Source organism: Microcebus murinus, chromosome 3, assembly GCF_040939455.1.
Source record: "Microcebus murinus isolate Inina chromosome 3, M.murinus_Inina_mat1.0, whole genome shotgun sequence".
NCBI classification, from domain to species: Eukaryota; Metazoa; Chordata; class Mammalia; order Primates; family Cheirogaleidae; genus Microcebus; species Microcebus murinus.
The window spans coordinates 91,904,186-91,927,593 of record NC_134106.1 but is presented as its reverse complement, the minus strand read 5'-3'; the positions used below and the strand labels follow the sequence as shown (position 1 = coordinate 91,927,593).

The 23,408-nt window shown below is 40.2% G+C and overlaps 1 protein-coding gene across 2 annotated transcripts in view; it reads right to left on the bottom strand.

Annotated features, from left to right (window-relative positions):
- Window positions 1-1,834: 1,834 nt before the first annotated feature.
- Window positions 1,835-23,408, bottom strand: part of C1QTNF7 (C1q and TNF related 7) — a 112,480-nt gene continuing 90,906 nt past the window's right edge. The window contains exons 1-3 of one of the 2 annotated variants that reach the window (XM_012737570.3): window positions 13,798-13,901; window positions 8,565-8,810; window positions 1,835-2,822 (exon numbers count right to left, since the gene is read on the bottom strand). In XM_012737570.3, the coding sequence (XP_012593024.1) occupies window positions 2,191-2,822; window positions 8,565-8,802 (870 nt within the window). In that variant the 5' untranslated portion in view covers window positions 8,803-8,810; window positions 13,798-13,901 and the 3' untranslated portion in view covers window positions 1,835-2,190. Of the gene's footprint in view, window positions 2,823-8,564; window positions 8,811-13,797; window positions 13,902-23,408 lie in introns of those variants that run through there. The other variant, XM_012737569.3, reaches the window with a different exon arrangement.

Below are 23,408 nucleotides of genomic sequence, written 5' to 3'. Positions count from 1 at the left end.
GTATTTTCATTTTTCCTAGATTAGCTACTTCTGTTGGTTGCTTTTTATACTTTATAGCCTGGAATTCTAGCCTCGGCTGTTCTCTGTAGGCAGGTGGCTATCTCAAACCACCTTTGCTCTCTCATCTTGGTCCAGTGCTGATTGTTCTTGGTCACTTGGATCTGTGTCCTGACTCAGAAGGAGAGCAACAAGTAGACAAAGTAGGGAGGCGGAAGAAGACAATTGAAGCAAGACAGGGCTGAAAGACAGGAGAAGCAAGCATTGCCCCCTACCACCCCCCCCAACTGCTTTTTCGTTGCAGATTTCACCTCTGATAATGGTGGCACCCAGTTCTGAAACATACGGGGACTTCACATTTTCTCAAGAGGAAAGTTCCCTATCCTTGGTCTGGCTTTTGAGGCTCTTACAAATATGGCTCATTGATTCTGCTTCTGAGTGCCTGTTCTCACTCTCATGCTTTGTCACCATAATTAGCTCTGTCTTAAGTGCCCGTTGCCCCACTTAGGCCACTCAAAGTCCTACCCATCACATGAGATCCAGTTCCTCCTCTCTCACACCCCAATTTGGAAGTAAACATTTCCTCTTCTTTCACAGCATTTTGCTTGTATCTCAAGTGTAACACATCATATTTTAGCATGCTCTTTTCCAGAATATTAATAGGTATTTTTGTGTGTGTGCATGTCATTTCCTTTCTTGCATAGAAAGGAAATTAGAATTCGTGTTCCTCTGTCTTCATATAATCCAGCATGGGGATTCAAACATAAGAGGCATTAAAAAGATTTATTAACAGAATGAGCCAATAGAGGGACACATAGAAGGAAAATTAGAAGATGTCGAAGGGAGGGACTAACGGAATACTATCACTACAAGCCAAGCGGTAGATGAGACAGAATTGTGGATGAGATTACATGAGGAATTACAGTTTAGTGAGGCACAAGGTGCTGACACTGATGAGAAAATGGGACTAAGGGAAGTGTGTGACTTGGAAGGGACGTCTATTTACTCAGACATTTAGTCTCTCTCCTCCACTTCCTCCTGTTCAGCCCCCCTTATCAGCTCACTCATCAGTCAGTGGACACATGCTTTGCTTTATTTGTTAATTCAAGACTTAGGAAATCTAAGAGAAACAATGTCTTACCACAATGTAAAGTAGTGCTCATGTTTATGAGAATGCTATTAGGACAAATGTTCATCCTGGAAAACCATCATGCTACAGGATTTGGGAGGATGACTTACTGCTGTTTCTCTTCATTTCAGTCTTCATTTCCATAACTCCCCCAGGTCTCCTCTGTCTCTAGGTTTTTTACCCCTTCCCAGGTGAAAATACCAATGAGGCGTTGAGCGTGGAAAAGGGAGAAGACAGATGCTGAATTTCTTGCTCCCTTTGCATTCATCACACCCACTTAAACACACATACCTGGGCATGACTTGTGTTTTTCCATGTGTAAAATCTTGTCTGGGCTCCAGCCCCAGGAATAGCAGGTCCTGTGTGCTTGCAGCGTCAAATCAATCTGTTTGCCATGGTGCTCATCGCACTGAATTGTGATAGCATGCTCACCACACACTAACCTGTCTGAAGGGAGAGATTTTGGCTTAACTCATTACTAAATCTGACCCAGCAACACAATGTCTGGTCCGTACAGGCTCATTAAAGAGGTGTTGAGTGGATATATACAAGCATGAAGGAATGAATGATAAAAGAAGTTTATCACTTCACTTTAGCTTGCTTGAAAATACTTAGCATTTCTTACCTTTTGTTTTTGACTTACTATAGCCTTTTGAGAATTGTCAAGGACTATAGGATGTTATTATTCTCTTAAATAACAGACAGAAATGAAATTTTTTGAAGATTTAATGAGGCAATATCATTGCCAGCTGGTTTTATCACGCAGGGCATTTAATATAAAATTTGTTAACATTGTCTTTCATTTGTTTAAATATTTATAAACATTGCTTTCAAGAGAATTCATATCTGGGGATATTGTTTTAATAATTCATTTTGGTGTGGTTTCAACTGTTTGGTGGTTCATCTTGTTTGGATAGATTTTGTTGGAACTGTCTGCAAATGTTCCGGAATCTGAGTGAGAATCCCTTTGGATCCCATTCCTTCCTGTTCCACCTTCTAGAACCCCAGATTAGATCCAATTGCCTGCCACGGGCATCTCAGAACCTTCAGATCAGCAGTCCTGATCACAGTTCGTCGTCTTCTGATATGGAATCTAGGTAGTCCGTGTCAACGTATAGGAGAAATCCAGAGAATAAGCTGTCTGCCCAACCTGGGTCTGAGAAGAGGCCATTCTGGTCAGTGAAGAAGATCTCCAGCCAGACTTCATCTTCTGGCTGCAGATAGATGACCGTGGACCCTGAAGCCACATCATGGTTCCCCGTGTTGGCGTCGAAGGTCTTTATCCGGTACTGCCCATTGTGTACCAGCCCAATTGCCAGATGCTTATTAGCCAATGTGATGTCGTAAGAAAAGTAATAGATCCCTGGGAAAGCACAGATGAACTTCCCTGTTGCAGGGTTGTAGTGCTCTCCCTCATTGAAGAGGACCTTGTTAAATATGATAGGTAGTCTTTCTTGTGGGTAGCTGGTTGTGATGCCAACAGAAAAGGCGGATTTGAGCACGATGCTTCCACATCTGCAAACTCCAGGCAGCCCTGGGTCCCCTTGCTTTCCTCTGTCTCCCTTTGGTCCAGGAGGCCCAACTGGACCCACTTCTCCTTTTTCTCCATCTGGTCCTATAGGTCCTTTCTTCCCAGTCTCTCCTTGGTCCCCTTTCTCGCCAGCAAGACCCACTGGTCCAGTCTTACCTCTCAAACCTTCAAAAAGAGTGTATAGTTAATTAGTACTCCCTCTAAATACACAGTCACAAAGAGCATACCTACACAGTCCCAGCACACCCTGACTTTGTCTTTTAAGTCAACCTTCAACAATGTAACAGTTCATGTCTAAATGATAAACCTTAAAAAATATCACTGATGCACTAAACATGAAAAGAAAAAAAATGTCACCAGAATTTAAGCCAATTTTTTTGGCTATGTGAGAAATAATTTAAACCCTGACTAATTTAAAATAATGAACAATCATTTTGATGACGGATCACCTGCCACTCAATTATTCACATATAGACACTAGTCACTCTAGTAAGAATTTAATGAGTATGATGCTATTATGTTATTCCCCAGAGTGGTCTCATGAAAGCAGACAGACCAGACAAATCCTTATGGGCCATCTCATGCCCATTCTATTTCTATTAGTATTAATATAAAAGAATTAATTAGATTTGCTTATGTTTATCAAGCATTTACTATGTACTAGGGACATCTTTTCATATATGTGCTATATTTGCATGCATTATCTTACTTAAGCTTCACAGTGACTTTATGAACTAGGAATTATTGTTACTTCCATTGCAGATGAGGAAACTGAGCCGTTAAGAAATTATTTTGTTAGGAGAACAGAACTAGTGAGTGATGGAGCTGCAATCTGCACTCATGCCTGCCTGATGCTGGAGCCTGAACATCCCCCGTGGGGGCAGTGGCTAGAGTGAAACTGTCAAGAGCACTTGGCACACATAGCAAGGGCTCAATATGCTACAACAAACAAAAAACAATGACTGCCACCAACACGTGGTAGTCCTTTTTGGCAGAGAATACTGAGTCCCAGAAAGATAAGGAAACTTGCTTTTGTGGCAAGACTGGGATTAGAATCTAAACTTTCATAGCCTTAATGATGCTTCCCTTTCATCAAAATTCCTCTTGCTTTTGGGGCTAGAGTCAAAAATCCTAAATTCTCTTTGGCTCTGCCACTAAATTGTTGTATCATTTTAGGCAAGTCTGTTAATTTTTCTGGGTCTCCTTATATACAGAAAAGACATAACAGTTGTGAAAGGATTTCAACAAATTCAAAAGCACCATATAGGAATATTTTCTGTATGTATAAATCTTTATATTTGTAAATCTACTGTAGGCTAAATGCAGAGAAATAATGATCCTGGTTGCAAGTAATAAGCAAAATGTATTTAATTTTAAAATCTCATATATATGTGTATATATATATATATATACACACACACACACACACACACACACATATATATATATATATATAAAAGCAATGACTTTATACCATAGAAAGATGTCATTCAATTTTATGGCCAAATCCATTCCATAAATAGTGCTTGTATAATGATATTTTCTCAAAAAGTATCCAAATTATTGGTAACCTATAATGTACTTTTGTAGTTGGAGAAAATATATTGTTGAAATATTGCATAATTTCACTTTTAACTATGTTTTCATTCTCAAGAACTTTTATTAATCTGAGTCTTTTTACCTTGATAGTGCTTTGAGATCATTTATTTGAATATTACACATACATCAAAATATGAGTTTGGTAATTTGATCATTTCTCAGTTATTTGGCCAAGTTAACAATGAAGTGTTCTGGGAATTGTCAATTTGAAGAGAATTAAAGCTTTTTCCTTAAAAGGTCAAGTATTTTGTTTTAATAATTCTGGAAAGTTGCTGTTCAACAATTTATGATGCATAGAAGATGATAACAATGAATGTGACCCTCTCTTACAGAGTCAGGATCAGCATTATTATGGATCACAGTTCTGTCTGCCCGCTGCAGATTGCACATGGCTTTTCTTGTTAGGTTGAAACTACTGGTGTCAGCCAGAACACACTCTGATATTTATTTATTTCTTGAGATAAGGTCATAATAGTCTGATCAATTAATATTTACTTTTTTGGTAGAAATGGAATACGAATATTATTTTGCTATTACATTCGCTTTGGAATCAAAGACTACAACTTTTAAATTATGATTTTTATCTTCAGTAGGAGCTTTTCTCTTAGTGTCTTCATCATTGACCTTGGATGCATTAATAAAAACCATTTTGATCTCAGTAACAATTTTCACCATAAAATGTCATTATGTACTTGAATCTTCCTGTCTTTTGGGGCCAGTCACTTCTTTTCTAGGGTTTAAATGCCCTGTCTATGTAATAGGAGAAATTGGATCTAAGTCCACTCCAAACTTAGTGGACAAAGCAGTAAACAGTGGCTCAGCAGAGCTGGGGTAACACCCCAGTTCAGCCATGGATAGTTAGGTGAATTTGAAGAAGGGGCTTGATCTTTCTTGCTTTAGTTTCCCAGTCCTTGAAATGAAGGTGTTGGACTAGATTGTCTGAGGTTTCACTCTTTTAAAAATTCTTTGACACCAAATCATACATATTGGGTGCAATTTTACAATGCTATCCACAAAAAGGCCTTCACAACCTCAACATTTGGATTTTCTATAGGAATACTTATTTAAGATACAAACTGCTGGGAGATAGGCAATCATGAACTAGCTGTGATAATTTATATTAATAGTAATTATTCCTGTTTGCATGAAGCATTTGTCTATGCGCTGAGGTTTTACACAATAAGAGTGGAAAGAAGGAATGAATCCTTCGTTCTCTCCCTTTTCAGTCAGACATATGTTTAGGTAGAGCAGAGAATTATGGAGTAAGGGTGAGTCTATACTTAGGTACTGAAGCTAGGCCAGAAAGGATTTCTTCTTAGTTCTCTGTGACATGCATCTACCTAGATTTCTTCTTCAGTGCCATTTCTTCCTTCCTGTCATCCATCCATCCATGAATCTATGCATACATGCTTGCATTCATCTAAACCACCTACTATTGATCAACTATTCACTACGTACTCAGTCACTGGGCTAGAACATGAATGACACCTGCCCCACTCTCAAGTCAGCTGTTACGGCATATTATCTTGTGACCTGCAAATATGAACCATAGCTAAGCTCATGAATACCTAAATTCGTATGATAAACTGGAATGAGCAATCTGGTGCATGTGGTAGTTCTAAGGTTATTTGAAGACATTTATATGGCTATGCATTCAGATTAAATTAAATGTTAATAATATGCCACAATAATAATGGCAACAGACCAGTGAGGGAGACAAATATTTTTACAGAAAATTTATTATTCAATATAATAAGCTCTGTATTTCTAATTTAGGGTAGGGAAGTTGGACAAAAAAAATACCCTGGATTCTGCCTGGACTTGGTTGGGGTAGATGTATTGGGGGGTGTTCACCAAGAGTACACAAATGAGAAGACACTTGTGGTATTGTTAAAGGGGAAACAGGGAGCAGAAGCTCCCAGCCACACTGTGCCCAGTTACAGCCACATTAAAAACATATCCCCAAAGCTCCAGGGCTCGGTTCTCGCAGTTGCCAAGTGAGTGTTCTCTCTTCATTGATCATACAGTCATTCTCACCGGTCCTTTCTGAGCTGTTCTATGTCCTTAGGGGTGTATACTGGATTTCAATAATCTCGGGTTGGGAAAGTCATTTTGTTTTTGACCTCAATTTGTTGATTTGTGACATCATTATTATCGCTGATTATAATTATTGCTGATAGGGTTTTGGTGAACATTGGATACTAAATGTAAAGTTCCTGATAAATAGTAAGTTCTTAATAAATGGTTGTTATCATAACATGTTGTAATTATGTTTTTACATGTTGGTCTCCCCACAGGAATGTCTGCTTATCAAGGCAAGGACAATGTCTTACTCATGTTCTTGTTTCCAGTGTAGAATGATGTCCTCAGCTAGGTACAATTTTGCGCTATTTGCCTCCCTACCCAAGGGGCATTTGGTAATATCCGAAGAAATTTTTGGTTGTCACAGTTTGGGGGAAGGTGACACTGACATCTAGCGAGACACTGTTAAACATCCTGCAATGCACAGGATAACCACCTCACGGTAAATAATTCTGTCCAAAATTTTATTAGTGTGGAGGTTGAGAAACACGGATCTATAATAATACTAGATAGTAATAGGTGCACAAAAAATATTGTTGGATGAATAATGCATGGATGCACGGATGAAGAAATAGATGAATGAATATGGCTGGCCTCACATATGTTTAAAATTGTAGCACTTCTGAACATTTAATTCAATCTGAATGCATAGACACATATATATCTTTAAATAACACTACAACTACCTCACGAAACAAATTACTCATTTTTAGTTTATGATATGGTTTTGGATAGTCACAAATTTAGCTGTGATCCATATTTGCAGATCAAAGTGTAGTAAGTAATACCAGCTAACATTTACTGAGTACTTACCACATGACAGTTTTTCTGTGGGGCATCTTGCATGTACTATTGCCCTTAAACTTTGCAATCACCTTTACTACCACCAATTTACAAAGAGGAAACTGAAGTTTGAAGAGGATAGTGGCCCAAATATACTAGATTATTAATTTAGGGAGCCAGGATTTGAGCCAATGTCTTTCTTAATCCAGTGCTTGTTTGCGTAGCCACTAGATTATTGCTTCCATATACCATGTATGGATAGTACATGAATATACACCAGATATAACTATAATCTGGTGTTATTATAGGATTTATAGGACATTCACAATCATGACTCTATGGTAACTTGTCATGGGTGTTACCCTATAGATGCCTTTGAAAACTTACATGTAAGCTCCACATTAAAGGTTCTTTAATATTCACGATGTTCATGGATTTGGTAGCTATTGATTTGCCAATATGAATTAATATCCAGCAAATTCAGATATGAATTAATATCCAATAATTTAAATATATATTATGATTTTGTTTCACAGAAAACCAGTAAATCTGGTACAATGTTTAGAGCCATATTCTTAGATCTATTGATTTTTTCCCCTTCCTATCTTTGTCTCAACTTTTACACTCAGAAACTCGTTTTCAAAGATTGATTGCACATCCTTTCCCCTTTTAGAGTTAACACAGCTTCTCTAGAATTTCAATTCAGTTTACTCTGAAGAACTGCAGAATCTGGCAAGCTTCCCAGGCCAACTTATCTTTTGGGGGAAAAAAAGTGAAAATTACTGAAGGACTAAGGGACAATTGTGTTGCTGTAAAGAGCTGTAGAAATCTACTTTTTAGTTGCTACAGGACAGGTGGGAAAGCGACGAGGTAGGAAAGGAAGGCTATATAGTGCTATTGTAATTTCATCTGTGAAAAATAAAATCTCGACGCCCTTTATGTATTTTCATTCAGGACACTAGTTCTGGGCAGGATGGCACCTGTGCATCTGGCTCCTAATTTCTGCCTCTATGCAGTCTGTCCATCTCCCCTCCCAGCCGTCTCTCTGTCCATGCACTCGCACATCTAGCCACTGCCTGCTTGCTGCAATAGCCCGGGGACCCTGGGCATTAGCTGTTCGAGTCCAGCTCTGGCAGTCACTGGCAGTGCACATCCATCCATATCTGTTCTCAGCAATTCATTTAATCATGCTGTGGCTCAACGTTCTCACCTATAAAATGTGATAATGTCCACCTGAAAGAGTTGTCGTTATAATAAAATAAAGATGCAGGTGAAGAGTTTAGAGCAACATCTGAAGCCTAGTAAGAGCTTAATACATTGTTATGACTAAGGCAGGCAAAGTAGAGCAGGGATCGAAGGAGCAATCCCCATGAGGACAAACGACAAAACACGGGAGCAGTTTTAAAGTGGGGTAGAAGGAGGGGTGACTTCATCATTCATTACCTGCAGCTCCCTTTTCACCTTTCTCTCCTTTCCTGCCGTCTCTACCATCTCTTCCCGGAAGGCCGATGCGACCGTGGGGCCCAGGGGAACCATTTGCCCCGGGGGGGCCTGGGGGTCCAGGTAAGCCAGGAATGCTACAGATATACCTTGGGGAGTAGTTCTCTCCTTTCAACTGATTACCCCGCGGCTGTCCACTTGCACAAATGGCAAAACTTGTAACATACAGCAAGACAAACATCTTTGGCTCTGGAAGAGAAACACGGGGACATAAATTAACCCTTTCTTTGGAGGGCGCAGAGTTTGGCATAATAGAACATGAGAACTGAACATGTTCTCAGTTTGAACCTGAGAATGGGCATTTGCAACAGTTCACTCCAGTGTTCACCTTTTCACACATGTAAAGCTCTGTTTGTCCTCGTAAGTCCATTGAAAACTATGAACACATTATTAACACAGCATTCCCAGAGCTCTTAGACAAGAGTTGATACAGACGGGAATTGATAAAAAACATTTTCCAAATAAATCACTATGTTGCATTTATTCTTCAGGAATCAATGATAGACTTTGAAAAGTGATATTTTCTTTTTGCAAAAGCAATGCATTTTTTAAAATAGAAAGTTAGAGATGCAAATGAATAAGATAGACATGAATGTTATTTTCATCACCCAGAGCTTTACATTTTAATGTATATAGCCCTCCAGGCTTTTTTTGCCTCAGCTATGGAAAAAAGTGACATTATGCCATTCCTACAAATCTTTACCTTTTTTTCACTTAACAGTGTATCATGAACATTTTCTCATGTTGAATTTATTCATAACACTAAAAAATTATTGCTTTTGTCTCTACTATCTTTTATGCAAATTACACCCCTCTTATAGACATTTAGGCTGTTTCTGGTTTGTTCCCAATACAAACACCATGCTAGCCATCATTCCAACTAATCTTTGCAGGCACCCATGATCATTTTCTTAGAATTTATGGGCTTTTTAAAGCAGGAGAAAGGAAAAGGCATTTTCAGGAAAACTATGTTTTTCACTTGATAACCATGTGTAATGCCAATTAGTGTTAATTGGAGTACTGTGAATGTCCTGAGGGGGGGGGTCTCAAACTTTAATTTAAAATCTGCAGGATAGAATGCCATGGTGTCCCATTAAGCCCTTAGCACTTGTGCTCAATTAAAGAGCTGTATGAAATTAACCCATGCATGGCACCATGTGCTTTGAGTGACACAGACAGCAGCTCTGATCTAATAGGACTTGGGTTTTCACCCTACAAAGCCTGGCAGCTGAGAATGATGGATCATTTATTAGCATGACATCCTGGCATAAAAGCTGGGGGGTGGGGGTGAGGTGGGGAGCGATGTATTAACGGGGGATACCTAATTTTCTAGGCTTTATAGTCCTGGGAATTAGCAGTTTCTTGAATGGAAGAAAATATATAGGTGGTTCTTGGGTCATGTAAGAGAGTGGTTTTGGGATAGTTAGACGTGTGCTTTAAAAAGAAATCTATATAGTACCTGAGCTGGCATATACTTCCCTGAAGGAAAGAATTATAAAATGCAGGAAAAGCAATCAGTGGGAGTTTCTTTTGTCTTTTGACAGCCACATCAGAAAATTAACCAGGCTCACGGTACCACTTTTGCAGTACCCTTGGGGATTGCAACATCCTGGAACTAGACCCAGAAATTTGCCAGAACATAGGAATGACAAACTGAGACAAACACAGTATGCACATGTGGTTTTGAAATAAGCCTGATTCTTAGAAATCTTATTAGTGAAAACCCAAGACAACTTATCCAAATTTAGGCTTTGTATCCTTGAACAATTCTCAGTGTTACCATCAAAAAAAAAAAAAAATCCAGGAGAGCCATTTTTGCTATGCTCTGTTTGCTAGACTTGACGTACAGCACAAACCCCAAATTATTGACTCTATTGCTCAGCTGGGATTAATGCACTTTTTGACAAGCCCAATGGCTCTGATGAAAAAAAAAAGCCCAAAGGAGCCTCAGATGAAAAAAAAAAAAAAAAAAAAAGAAAGGAAAGAACATTCATCCACATCCCTTGCCACAGCTAAAACAAAATGCATTGATTAAATTAGAAGTTTCTCCCTCTTGTAAAAGGCTGGTTAGAGGAGGCTTTAGAAGGGACATGAAAGTAGAGACCATGCTCACAGAAGATACTCCTTAGGTGGCTTTTCACCAGACATGGATGCAAGGCTGTAGGCTGAGGCCAGGGTTGGTTCCAAGAGGGACTTGAAATGATGTGGAGAGAACATGTTTGGGCAGTGGCATCTCAGACACTGTGATGGAGGTGTGGAAATAACAACTATGCCAACAGTCAAGGGGACAATCTGTGAAGAAGAGTATGGTAAGGGTCTAGTCGGTGGTTGATGAAGGAAGCAGAAATGCTAAAGATTACTTGAAAGAAAGGCTATTCGATTTTGATGATAGCCAGGCAAAAAAGCACTCAAAGAAGGAATAAATTAAAACAAATGGAACAGATTTATTCAGTCCAAATGGGTAGCTTTTCATTGACAAATGCACTAGAATATTGTCTGAACAGGAGTCTAAATGCTGCAACTTTTAAAAAAGGCACTCAACATGCTTATTCCTTAACAACGCTCATCAGAATTGAGGAGCAATGTGTTGTGGTACCTGATGTATAAGGGCGGCAGAGAGGGGAGTGGTCAGCCAAGTACTGGGGCTCAGTTCATGCAGGGTGTAGATTATAGTGAAAAACTGGACTTCTGTTTCCAAAATGGTGGCATAGATGCCAGCAGGAAACCAAAAACAGACACACAGCACTGAGATCTCACCAGCAGTGTCCCACAACATAACTGTGAGGACGAGTCAGTTCTGGGGCCACAGAGAAGTAAAAGAAAACCTCAAACAGACAGTAATAGAATCAGATTTTCATATATGCAACACCCGCCCCCACAATCTACCCTGCACCAAGCTTGCGGAAATTTTCCCGACTCATGGTTTCCACACTGGAAAAAGTGAGATCGAGATGGACCACCATCTTGGGTTCTTTGGCAGGAGACCTGTCCGTCCATGCCTTTACCCATGGGAAGCACTGGAAGCACCTGAAGGGAGACATATCCCTGAGGATAGCAAGAGACACGTGGGGGAGGTGGGGCCCAGGAAACTGCTCTGTAACTGAGCCAAAGATGTGAAGAAGGAGGTGAGAAAGCGAGACATGTGGACACCTTGGCGAAGATGGTTTTTGACAGACATAAGAGGCATGTGAAGGCTTTAAGGCAGAACATAGCAAGTGTCTTTGAGGAGGACCAAGGAACTCTTTGTTCTTGTTAAACTAGCCACGGAAAACACTTGGAGAAATGCTGATTAAATCAGTGCAAAGATTGAACTCCTGGAAAATATGTTCATAGATTGAGATCCCTGTGTAAGTAGTGTATTTTTCTTTCTTAAAAAAAAAAAAAAAGATGTTTGTGGGAATGTAAAATGGTGCAGCCTCTGCAGAAAACATTATAGGGATTCCTCAAAAAAAAAAAAAAAAAAATTAAACAGAATTGCCATGTGCTCTGGCAATTCCACTTTTGAGTATATATCCAAAAGAAGTAAAAGCAGGGACTAAAACAGATATTTACACATTCATAGTCACATCAGCATTATTCACAATGGTCAAAAAATAGAAGCAAACCAGTGTCCACTGACAGATGAGTGGATAAACAAAGCATGGTCTACACATACAATGGAATATTAATTAGCCTTAAAAAGAAAGAAAATTCTGACACCTGATACAACGTGGATGAACCTTGAGGACATTGTGTAATGTGAAATAAGCCAGTCACAAAAGGACAAATACTGTGATTCCTCCTATATGAAGCTCCTAGAGTAGTCGCATTCATAGAGACAGAAAGTAGAATAATGGTTGTTGGGAGAAGCGGGGAAGGAGGAATGGGAAGTTATTGCTTAATGAGTGCAGAGTTTCAGTTTGGGAAGATGAAGAATTTCCAGAAAGATGATGATGATGTTTGCATAACAACATGAATGTACTTAATGTCGCCGAACTGTACACATAACAAATGGTCAAAGTGGTAAATTTCATGTTATGCATATTTTACCACAATAAAAAATACTAAATGAAAAAAGAGATGAATTGGGATGCGGGGGGAAAAAACCAGTATTCTTATTTCTGTGCCAGGTGTTGTAAGGACATCCTTTACTTAATCCTCACACCACTGTGTAGGGAGTAGGTGCTATTATCTTCCCTTTACAAATGAGAAAGTGGAGACTCGGTGGGCTCACGTCCACACAGGCATGAAATGGCACAGTCAGGATTTGAACTGAGTTCTTTTCTTTCCAAACACTTGAGTTTTCCCCTACATCATGTGAGGGAAACTCTTAACATATTACTTCATGACAAAGGGCTGGACTTGATTATTAATTCAAGTTGAAAATGTGCTTTGCCTGGAAATCATTAGAATGAGGATAGGTAATCATGCAAAGCCAAAACTGGACATTTCCTTGGCCCCCAGAGGTAGAGATTTCACAACAGCAGGCCCTGTCGTGGGAGTGGCGGTGTGCTAGGGGCAGGATGGGGACCCGAGCTGTCCACGCCCCAGTTCCTTCTGTGTTGTGGTGCCTCAGCTACTTGCCTTTGGGGCTCCCATCGTCCTCCGCAGAACTGACTTTCCTGTTAGCCAGGAATTCCCTTCCTTCTCCTGGCACTCCTCGAGTCCCTGCAAGGTCCCACAATCACCTTGTGTTGTGGCCATCTCCTGACCTGCTTGTTTCCCCACCAAAACGTGAACTCTGTATCGCTGTCATCTATGACAGAGACTAGTCAGCAGTAGAGGCTCGACAGATGTTGAATAAAGAAAAATATGTATTCACCAATATTTATTTTTGTCAGCCATTCACAATTTATAAAGTTTTGGCTGATTTATGTAAAGTGCTCTGATGGCCTAACACTAGAAAAAAAAACTGACATTTGCAAGAAATTTTATCCTGTAGAGAGCAATACTAAGTCCATATCCACCTCCCAAAGACCCTTTTGTGGTAGGGTAGACAGAAAACCAAGGTCCAGAGAAGTCCTGTAACTTGCCTATGGTCACAAAGCTCCAGGCCAGAGACTGGAACCCAAGTCTTCAGTTTCATGGATTCTTCCTACAGAACCATCTGTTTAACAAACTAAAAAGCTACCAGAATGAAAACAAGCCATTGCATCTACATCTGCCAACGTTCTAGAAAAAAGCGTAAATACCGTACCTTGCTCTTGGGTGGCGGGTTGCTGCAGGATTCTAAATCCACAAGAGACTGGGGATCTTTCATGAGCGCTCAGTGAAAACCTTGCTTTGGTACCAGACAGAATAACAGATCCAAGTTCTCAAAGATTTCCAAATAGTTGTGCTAAAAATAATTTTCTCGTTTAGTCCCAAAGAGCCAGAGGCCCTGGAAGTCATTCATCCAAGGGAGGCTCAACTCAGGGACCAGTTAAAATGACGGTTTTGTTTGGGATGAACTTTAATTGCCTGCGATCCTTGACTGGTAAGTTTTAGAGGGTTCTCCTTCTCTGTGTGTTGTGGCCTCATTTTTAGATTTGTTTACTTAATTTTTTCCCTTTTCATTTGTGTTCCACTGAGTGGATGTTTCAGGAAAAAAAAAATTACTCACTGACTGGAAATTAGTTGCTAACTTAGAGAAAAGAGCCATTTCGTATTTGAGAAGTTTTTGAGATAGAATATTCGGATTCTGGACATAGTATGGTGTCTCGTGGGATAACAAGGAACACTGTCCCCACTCTTGGTAAATATGGCAGGAAAATGACCCTCATTCTATGTACTGTGAAAAGAAAGAGAGCTATGAATACTGTTCTGATGCTTTCTTTGTTCTTTGCTGAATAGAAAAATGATCGAGTTTTTTGTTTTTAGAAAACTAACATGTCTTTGTGCTTTAAAGAACTGATCATAACAACTTAAAAGGCAGAATGATTCTCCATAGCCTGTGACTAGTCATCTTTGGAGCAATCAATTTCTTTGTTTCCTTCTGCTATGTATTTCTTATATCTCCTTGGCAACAGCAATATATAATTTATGATGTCATTTATGGAAATTAAATGACTGAAAAAAAATCTTGTTTTTATCTTGCTTTTCACCTCATTTTTTCTCAAGCAATGAGAACTCTAATGGAAGGAAATATTCCTGGAGTTAGAGAAGGGAACGCTGACCACAAATCTGACCAAGAAGACTGGTGAGCTCCCATTTGGATGGGCTCTATTTGGTTTAGGTATCCATCCTTCGATCTGGAGGAAATGGTCTTTTGAATTTGTTGGCTGTCCAAAATCTGAATGCCATCATGGTGTGGTCAAAACAGTATCTTGAGCATAGAAGCTAGTCATAATTTTTGCTAAATTAGAGTAGAATCTTAATCAGGCAGAGTCCCTGGGTTTGTTTTCTCATCCTCAAAATAAAATGGTTGTCTGTGATCATTTGTAAGTTCCTCACAGTTCTTACTATTCTCTAACAAAACGTTGGTGCCTGTGTTGCCCATTGAACAAACTTAATTTGAGATGTTGCCTCCTTTTAATATGTTCATTTATTTGTTTATAAGTGATGACTTCTTAAAAGAGAGACACTCACTCTTCTTTAGAATAGCACAGTCTCTTCCAGGCAGCTTAGAAGCAAATGAATTTGTTGACCAATAAAAGAATAGATATGTTCTTATTTTTCTGCCTTAACTTGGCCAAGTGTTGATACAGTTTGTGGATGTTCATATTTGCTTTTTGTATCATTCACGACTTCTCTAATTTCCCATAAATGCTGTTTACCACACTTTTGAAGATAAGGTTTTTTGTATCATGAAAATATCACAGTCCTTTTTCTGTTTTCTAATACAGATTTGATTTTTTTAAAAATTATTTTCATTTCAGATAATTTATTATAATCTGTATTTTTCTAGACTTATTCTTCTTCACAGAGAGAATGAGCTTTTAAAATTGTTTCCTAGAGCAGTGGTCCCCAACCTTTTTGGCACCAGGGACTGGCTTCATGGAAAACAATGTTTCCACGGACTGGAGTAGGAGATGGTTTGGGGATGATTCAAGTGCCTTACATTTATTGTGCAATCAGACCACTCTGCTAATGATAATCTATATTTGTGGCTGCTCCCCAGCGCTAGCATCACCCCCTCAGATCGTCAGGCATTAGATTCTCACAAGGAGCATGCAGACTAGATCCCTCGCAGGTGCAGTTTGCAGTAGGGTTTGAGTTCCTATGGGAATCTAATGCCACCGCTGATCTGACAAGAGGCGGGGCTTATGTGAGTGATGGGGAGCAGCTGTAAATACAGATGAAGCTTGATTTGCTCACCCTCTGCTCACCTTCTGCCATATGGCCTTGTTCCTAACAGTCCACCGACCAGTACCTGTCCTCAGCCTGGGCTTGGGGCTTGCAGTCCTAGAGCATTCAGGCCTCAGATGTATATAAAGCTTGGCAGTGTCTATTTCACTAAGTTATTTTCATACTTATTTTGGAAGCAGTGATGAAAAGTGATGGGCTGAAAAATATGTTAAAGGGAGTATTGGCTCAGAGTAAAAATTCAGATTCCATTTTTACCTGCCAGTCATTCCGAGGCCAGGGACTTACTCTGTCTCTGCTAGGCAGACAATTTTTATTATACCTCTCAGCCTGTGCTCTTTTCACCCCCTGGAAAGTTTGCTTTTCAACTGATTTCAGTTCAATCCATTCTAATCCAGTCGATGTTTCCAGAACATCTAACAGTATGCTGGTACACCAACTCTCAAAAAAAAAAAAAGAGTAGCTTTTGTCAATTTTCTTGGTGTAAATACTATCATGGTCAGTTTCAAACTACCACCTGGTCTTCATTGAATACAAAGTGGGGAAGGTATGTGCAGAATTGGCCCTTGCTGGCTGGTCTGAGCTGGCTCAGCACACCTCTCATATTTCTTTCTCTCTCTCTCTCTCTCTCTCACACACACACACACACAAACTTTTTGCTAGGTGCTGTAATTATTTAAAAAAGGAAGGTTCTAGCTGGTGTATAATGAGCATGTACAATGTGCCAATGCATTTACAAGCATCACCTCCTTTGGTTCTTGCTATAATCTCTTGAGGTGAATAAACTTATTATCCTCCTTTTATAGATGAGTAATTTAGACAGTCTGATCCATAATTGACCCACCAACCACATTTCCTCCCTAGGGTGTTGCTAACATTACAAGATCAGGTTTCTGCATCCAAACAACTTGAAATGAGGTGAACCGCACCTGTCTCCTCCTCTTCCTCCCCACAGATGCACTGGGCCCTGTTAGGAGTCAAATCTTCTCTTTCTAGCCTCAGTGCCTTGCATATATTAATGTCATCTCCTGCAGCAGCAAGTCCCTACTGAGCATGTCCTCTCCATGCCCCTTTATCCTGTTCACATTTATCTTCCTTATGCATCACTTTCTCCAGAAAGTCTACCCAATACTCTCAGGCAGGTGCAACCCTGAACCCTCCCAGTCCATTATTTGGATCTGTCTTTTGCAATTTGGCTCACATGCAATTTAGCTCACTGGTTCTTAACTAGATCTACTGATTCAGCATACCAATGGATTAAGTGCAGGCATTTATATTCCAAAATCTCTATGAGTGATTCTGATGGGCAGACAGGCTCTGGGAACCTTTGCTTTATCTACTCTTGCTCGAACGATGCTCCATCTCTTAGTCCTTCCAAACCTGGGAGTTTGGGTGATACAAATATGGTTTTCTTTGTCTCTCATCCTGCTCTTTTATTCATTACTTCATCACATATTTATTTAGCTGCTACTATATGCCAGGTGCTGAATGCTTGATCTTGGTGTTCAGTGGAGAGCAAATGTAGAGCCCTTGTAGAGACAAAATCTAATGGGAAAGACGGACATTCATCAAATAATCACAACTAAGTTTAACGGGATGTTAATTGGGTGTTAATTCCCATCCACTTGGAATTTCAGTTGAGGACACAAAACAGAGAACAATGGGCAATCAATGCTCACACATCCGCTTAGATCTTGTTAAAGGCCAGCTGGTTCTGACACTGACCATCATCTATTTTCAATCCACATAGGAGAATACTAGGAATTCAGAAAGTGTTAGTGATTGAAGAGAGCTGCCAAGGCAGAGAGTTGTTAGCTGGTAAGGGAGTGCTGAAGTGTTTCCCTCCTTCCTTCCCATGGGGAGGGAATGGAAGGGTTCCCTACCTCTAGCCGAGTGACAAGGACCCCAAGGGAATCACTGAAAATATTGGGGTGCCTGCAAGAAGCGAACTATTTATCTTGCTCTCCAGTTGGACATCAGCTGAGCTGCGAGATACAGAGCCTTACAGTCCTCATGGGAGCAGAGAAATGTGATCTGGAAGTTGTGTGAGGGCCTGACCCACCCGTGGGGTTGGAGGTCTTATGTGACCATAGAAACTGGACAGCTCTTGAGCAGAAGGCGTCTGGGGAAGAGAGAGAAGTGCAGGCATCACTGTTGATGAGGAAAGAAGACACGAGTTTCCCAAGCAGCTGATGGTCCTGAGGAAGGCAGCTGGGACTGGGCCATCCACATGGGACCTCCTGAGACTAGAAGGAGTCCTCCTGGGGTGGGGAAGCCACTCAGATGCCATTGAGTGCATCACTGAGTACAGGAGCTGAGGCTGGCGTCTGAGCAATGCAAGCTGTCAAGCAGGCAGGGTATTACCGGTGTCAGGGCCCTGCACGGCATGGAGGTCCCACAGGGAGCCACTGGTGACCCTGTGACTATGTTCACCCTCAGAGAGCCAGCACTGGGATATCCTGGGCACAGAGCAGACACTGGCAGCCAGGAGAGAACCATGCAAACAGCACTTATTAAGTAAAAATAATTTGGTTACTTTTTTTCTAATTCTTCTGCCTTCTGACCTGACTCTAGAGATGCTAAAAGTGGAATGGGGGTGGCAGGAGAGGGGTGAAGAGTGAAAGAGCATAGTGTATCCTGAGCTGAAGCCATGGAGAAGGGACAAACTTTGCTTTGGACGTGAAATAAAAGTTTTGATTTAGATATGTCTTTTTAATTTCTAAAAATGAGTCACAATTGACTAATGAAATTGTTATGTAACTGAAAGTTACCAGAAAGCCAAGAAATTTGCCTGAAATGTCCCGAAAGGGTAGAGAAGAAGGATCCAACAGAATTTGGCTAGGACAAATGGTGGGAGAACAATGAAGTTGTTTCTTGTTTATATCATATCGAGGATGGATAAGATCATTTGATAAATTCAATAAACTTTGGAGAAGGCTCTGAAGGAAAAGTAAAGGGGTGTCACGGAGTGTTTAGCAGGGCAACATAGTAGAGTCTATGGGTTGGAGAGGGCTTACCTAAAGAAATGACATCTGCCCTATAATATGAAATAAAAGTAGGCATGAACCAGGGTAGGAGTGAGAAAACACTTCTAGGCAGAGAAGACGCCATGTGCAAAGGCCCTGAGGTGCTGCGTGGAGGCCATTGGAAGGAGCAAAGAGGAGCACGAGCCTGGAGGGAGGATGAGCCTGCACCAAGCAGGGCTCTGCAGACCACGGAAGGTTCTGTTCTTTGTCCTCAGGGCAGTGAGAGCCCTGGACAGTCTGTGAGCAGGATTTCATGGACCAGACTGCTGACTCTTCCTCAAGCCTGACTACCATAATGAGGGTGATGTAGGTAGAGGTGGGGTCTGCTGCCACTTTCCTGGCTTTTGGAGCTGACTTCAACGAGCTGAAAAGACCCAGTTTGGTTTCTAAACAGAACCTCTTTCATTGTAGGGGAAGAGGTAGGTCCTTATGAGAAAAGGATTTTAAAAAAGGCAATTCGCCCATTTATTGAATGAACAAATGTTATTGATCCTTATGTGTGCCAGGCACCGCCCCAGGCACTGGACATAGAGCTTTGAAAGAGGAAGACGGGATGCCCATGCACAGAGCTCACATGCCAGTGGGAGTTTCATGGCCTTAGAGAAGAAAGCGGCTTCAGATGACATCTGCCTGATTTTCTCATTTTGTAGACAAAAACCCAGATTTGGTGACAATCACTTGCCCAAAGATTTATACACTAAGCCAGAACTAGAACTCAGGTCCCTGCATGATGCCCCCAATTCTCTCCTTTACATAGCACAGCCTCTCACCAAGACTTGAATCTTAACTTCACATGCAGAGAACAACACTTCGGTATGTTTTAGATACTTAAATATCCATTACTGTGGATAATTGTGAATGAACAAGATAGCATTATCCCGTATCATAATACTTACTTGATTGTCGACCAAAATATCACTTCTTATATTTTAAAACATAAGAAACTTTTACAAACTACAGAAAACTTTAAACATATACACAAGTAGACATTAATAAATGAGTCCCCATATGCCCATTGTGCTATTCAGAAGTTCAGCATCAAATGGACAGGGAATAATATTAAGGAAGAATGCATTTTCCCTGATCCTTTGGTCTTCAGAAGGAGGAATTATTCTAAATACTCTCTTGTCCTCCCCTACTCCTTTACTGATTTTACCCCAGGGAAGGTGGGATGAATTACGTGATACGCAAATTTGCAAAGAACAACTTGGCATGTTCAGATCAATTGACTGAAGATGAAAATCTGTCCAATTCCAGAAAATGTGAATTAGAAAGCCTCTTTGCCTTCACTTCTGAGCAACAACCTTTTTTAAAAAGTAGGTTTATCGTACAATTTTAAAAATACAAAATTCTCCCTTTCGGTGTGGACAGTTCCATGAGTTTTGGACAGCAGACAGAGTTGTGTAACCACCACCACAAGAGAGATACAGAGCATTTCCATCCCCTCCAAAATGTTCTCTCACACCCCTTTGCAGTTCATCTCCTTTTCCACCCCAGCTGCCTGCAACCACTGATCTTATTTCTGTCCCTATAATTTTGCCTTTTCCAGAATGTCATGTAAATGGAATTGTACAATATGTGGGCTTTTTTTTTTTTTTTTTTTTTTTTTTTTTGAGACAGGGTCTCTCTCTGTCACCAGGGCTAGAGTGCAGTGGTGTGATCATAGCTCACTGAAACCTCAAACTCCCAGACTCAAGCAATTCTCCTGCCTCAGCCTCCCAAGTAGCTGGGACTATAGGCATGGGCACCATGCCTGATTAATTTTTTTCTATTTTTTAGTAGAGATGGGGTCTTGCTCTTGCTCAGGCTGCTCTTGAACTCTTGACCTCAAGTGATCCTCCCACCTCAGCTTCCCAGAGTGCTAAGATTACAGGCATGAGCCACCTTGCCTGCCTTTTGAGGCTTTCTTCTTTTATTTAACAGAATGCTTTTGAGAGCCATTCATGTTGCATGTTTCTTTCATCACTGAGTAGTGTTCGTTGTACCACAATTTGTTTATCCAACTACCAGCTGATGGACATTAGGTTTGTTTCCAGTTTTTGGTTATCCTGAATGAAATCTACAATAAGCATTCATGTATAGGTCTTTGTGTGGTTGTATGTTTCCATTTCTCTTGGGTAAATACCCAGGAGTGGGATTTGTGGATAATATGTTCAACAGACATTTAACATTAGAGAAAAGTGCCAAACTGTTTCTAAAGAGTCATTTTGCATTTATGCCATTTTGCATTTTCAGCAGAAATGTATGAAAATTCATTGCTCTGTGTCCTTCCCAGCACTTGGTATTTATTAGTTTTGCTTTCAAATTTTAACTATTGCATTATGATTTTAATCTGTATTTCCCTAATGGTGTTGAGGATGTCTTTACATGCTTATTTGCCCTCCATATGTCTTCTTCGGTGAAATAGCAAATCTTGTGCTTATTTTGGGTTATTTGTTTATCATAAGAATTCTTTATCTATTCTAGATACATATCGGAATATATGCTTTGCAAATGTTTTCCCCAGTCTATGACTTGACTTTTTATTTATTTAACAGTATCTTTTGAAGAGTTTAATTTGGTTAAACACAATTTATCAACTTTTTTCATTTATATTAGCCTTTTTGTGTCCTATCTAAAAATTTTTTTTTCAATCCAAATGTTTTCACCTAGAAATTTTTAGTTTTAGGCTCTGCATTGAGGTCTATAGTCTATTTTATTTTATTTTTTTTTTTGAGACAGAGTCTCACTTTGTTGCCCAGGCTAGAGTGAGTGCCGTGGCGTCAGCCTAGCTCACAGCAACCTCAAACTCCTGGGCTCGAGTGATCCTTCTGCCTCAGCCTCCCGGGTAGCTGGGACTACAGGCATGCGCCACCATGCCCGGCTAATTTTATATATATATATCAGTTGGCCAATTAATTTCTTTCTATTTATAGTAGAGACGGGGTCTCGCTCTTGCTCAGGCTGGTTTTGAACTCCTGACCTTGAGCAATCCGCCCGCCTCGGCCTCCCAAGAGCTAGGATTACAGGCGTGAGCCACAGCGCCCGGCCTATAGTCTATTTTAAATCAATTTTATATATGGGGGTGAGGTAAGTGTCAAGTTTTTTTTTCCATGTTAAGTGATTGAATATACAAACAATGGCCAGATATACAAAAATAGAACTCTACCCCATAACTTGCAGCAACCTTTCCAGGAAACCAACACTTTATCTACAATAAGTAGTTCCGGAAGCCAGACTACCATTAATATGAGTCATACTTTTAGACTGTCAGGCCACCATCTGTAATAACAATCTAGAAAGCTAAACAATAACTTCTGTAACAACAAGCTCCTAACAGCCAATTAATAATTATTTGTTATTAATAATTAATTGTTGATTAATAATTGACAGCTTCCCTAATTTTTGTCCCCACTTCCAACTTAAGTCCAATCAGAGAAAGCCAAATATGTGCCCCTAACCAATCACATAGGATACCTCACTTCTAGTTAGCTGCTCTGAGCTCCCCAGGCCAGCAGCCCCTGGTCATAGCACACCTGAGGCCTCCCATTTTTCCACGATAAAGCTTTCCCACTGCTTGTCTTTGGGTCTCTTCCAAAATGCCAATGACAATGCTAATTCCCTTGCCATACAAGCTCTGAATAAATAGCCTTTGCTCGTTCTCATTTGGTTGTTCTTTATTTCCACACTATGGAAGTGAGCACATCCTTTAATTTCTCAACCTGTATACGTCTCTGGAGGAAGGATAGATACTGTTTATTGGGGCCTCCAATGAACGTGAGAAAGCCAACTCCTACTTTTAAGGGGCTTCCAGTCCGGTGGAGGAAGCCACACTTCCACATTATCGAGTTATACTTGACACAGATCCAGGGACAAGAATGTGCACCTTACAACGAGCACCTTAGGGCAATAACTTTAGTCATCTTTACGTCATCTGTTTGTAGCCAAGGTCTGGAATCCAGATGTGCTTGGTATATGTTGGTTGATTTAATGATTGATTCTAAAGCAGGAAAAGTAGTCTCTAATGCTGATTGGGTTCTGGAGGCAATGTTACGTATCAACAGCCAAGTAAATTACTCTCCTACTTTGCTACAGCAACTACCTGAGTTCAGGTCATGTCTCTCACCTGACATCTTGCAGCAGCCTCTTAACTGTTCTCTCCGCCCTTGCAGTTTTTTGCCTTCAAGTTCACCTCTAGTCTGCTGCTAAAGTGCATCCAAATAGCGGGTATTTGATAAATGAATATTTGCTAAATGAATGAGTAATATCACTCCACCATTTAAAACCATTCCCATAATTAAATACACTCTGTTTTTATCTGACCCAAAGAGAAAATAAATCTATGACAACAAAGAATACACAGTGAAAAAACATGTGTTGAGAATCTATTATTTGCCAGGCACCTGACACATTTTAAAAACGTGTAAATTCAATAAATATATTGAATTAAGACCTCAATCTTAGGTAGTTCCCATATTGAAGTATTGATTGACGCTAGATGCTTGATTTGAAAACAGAC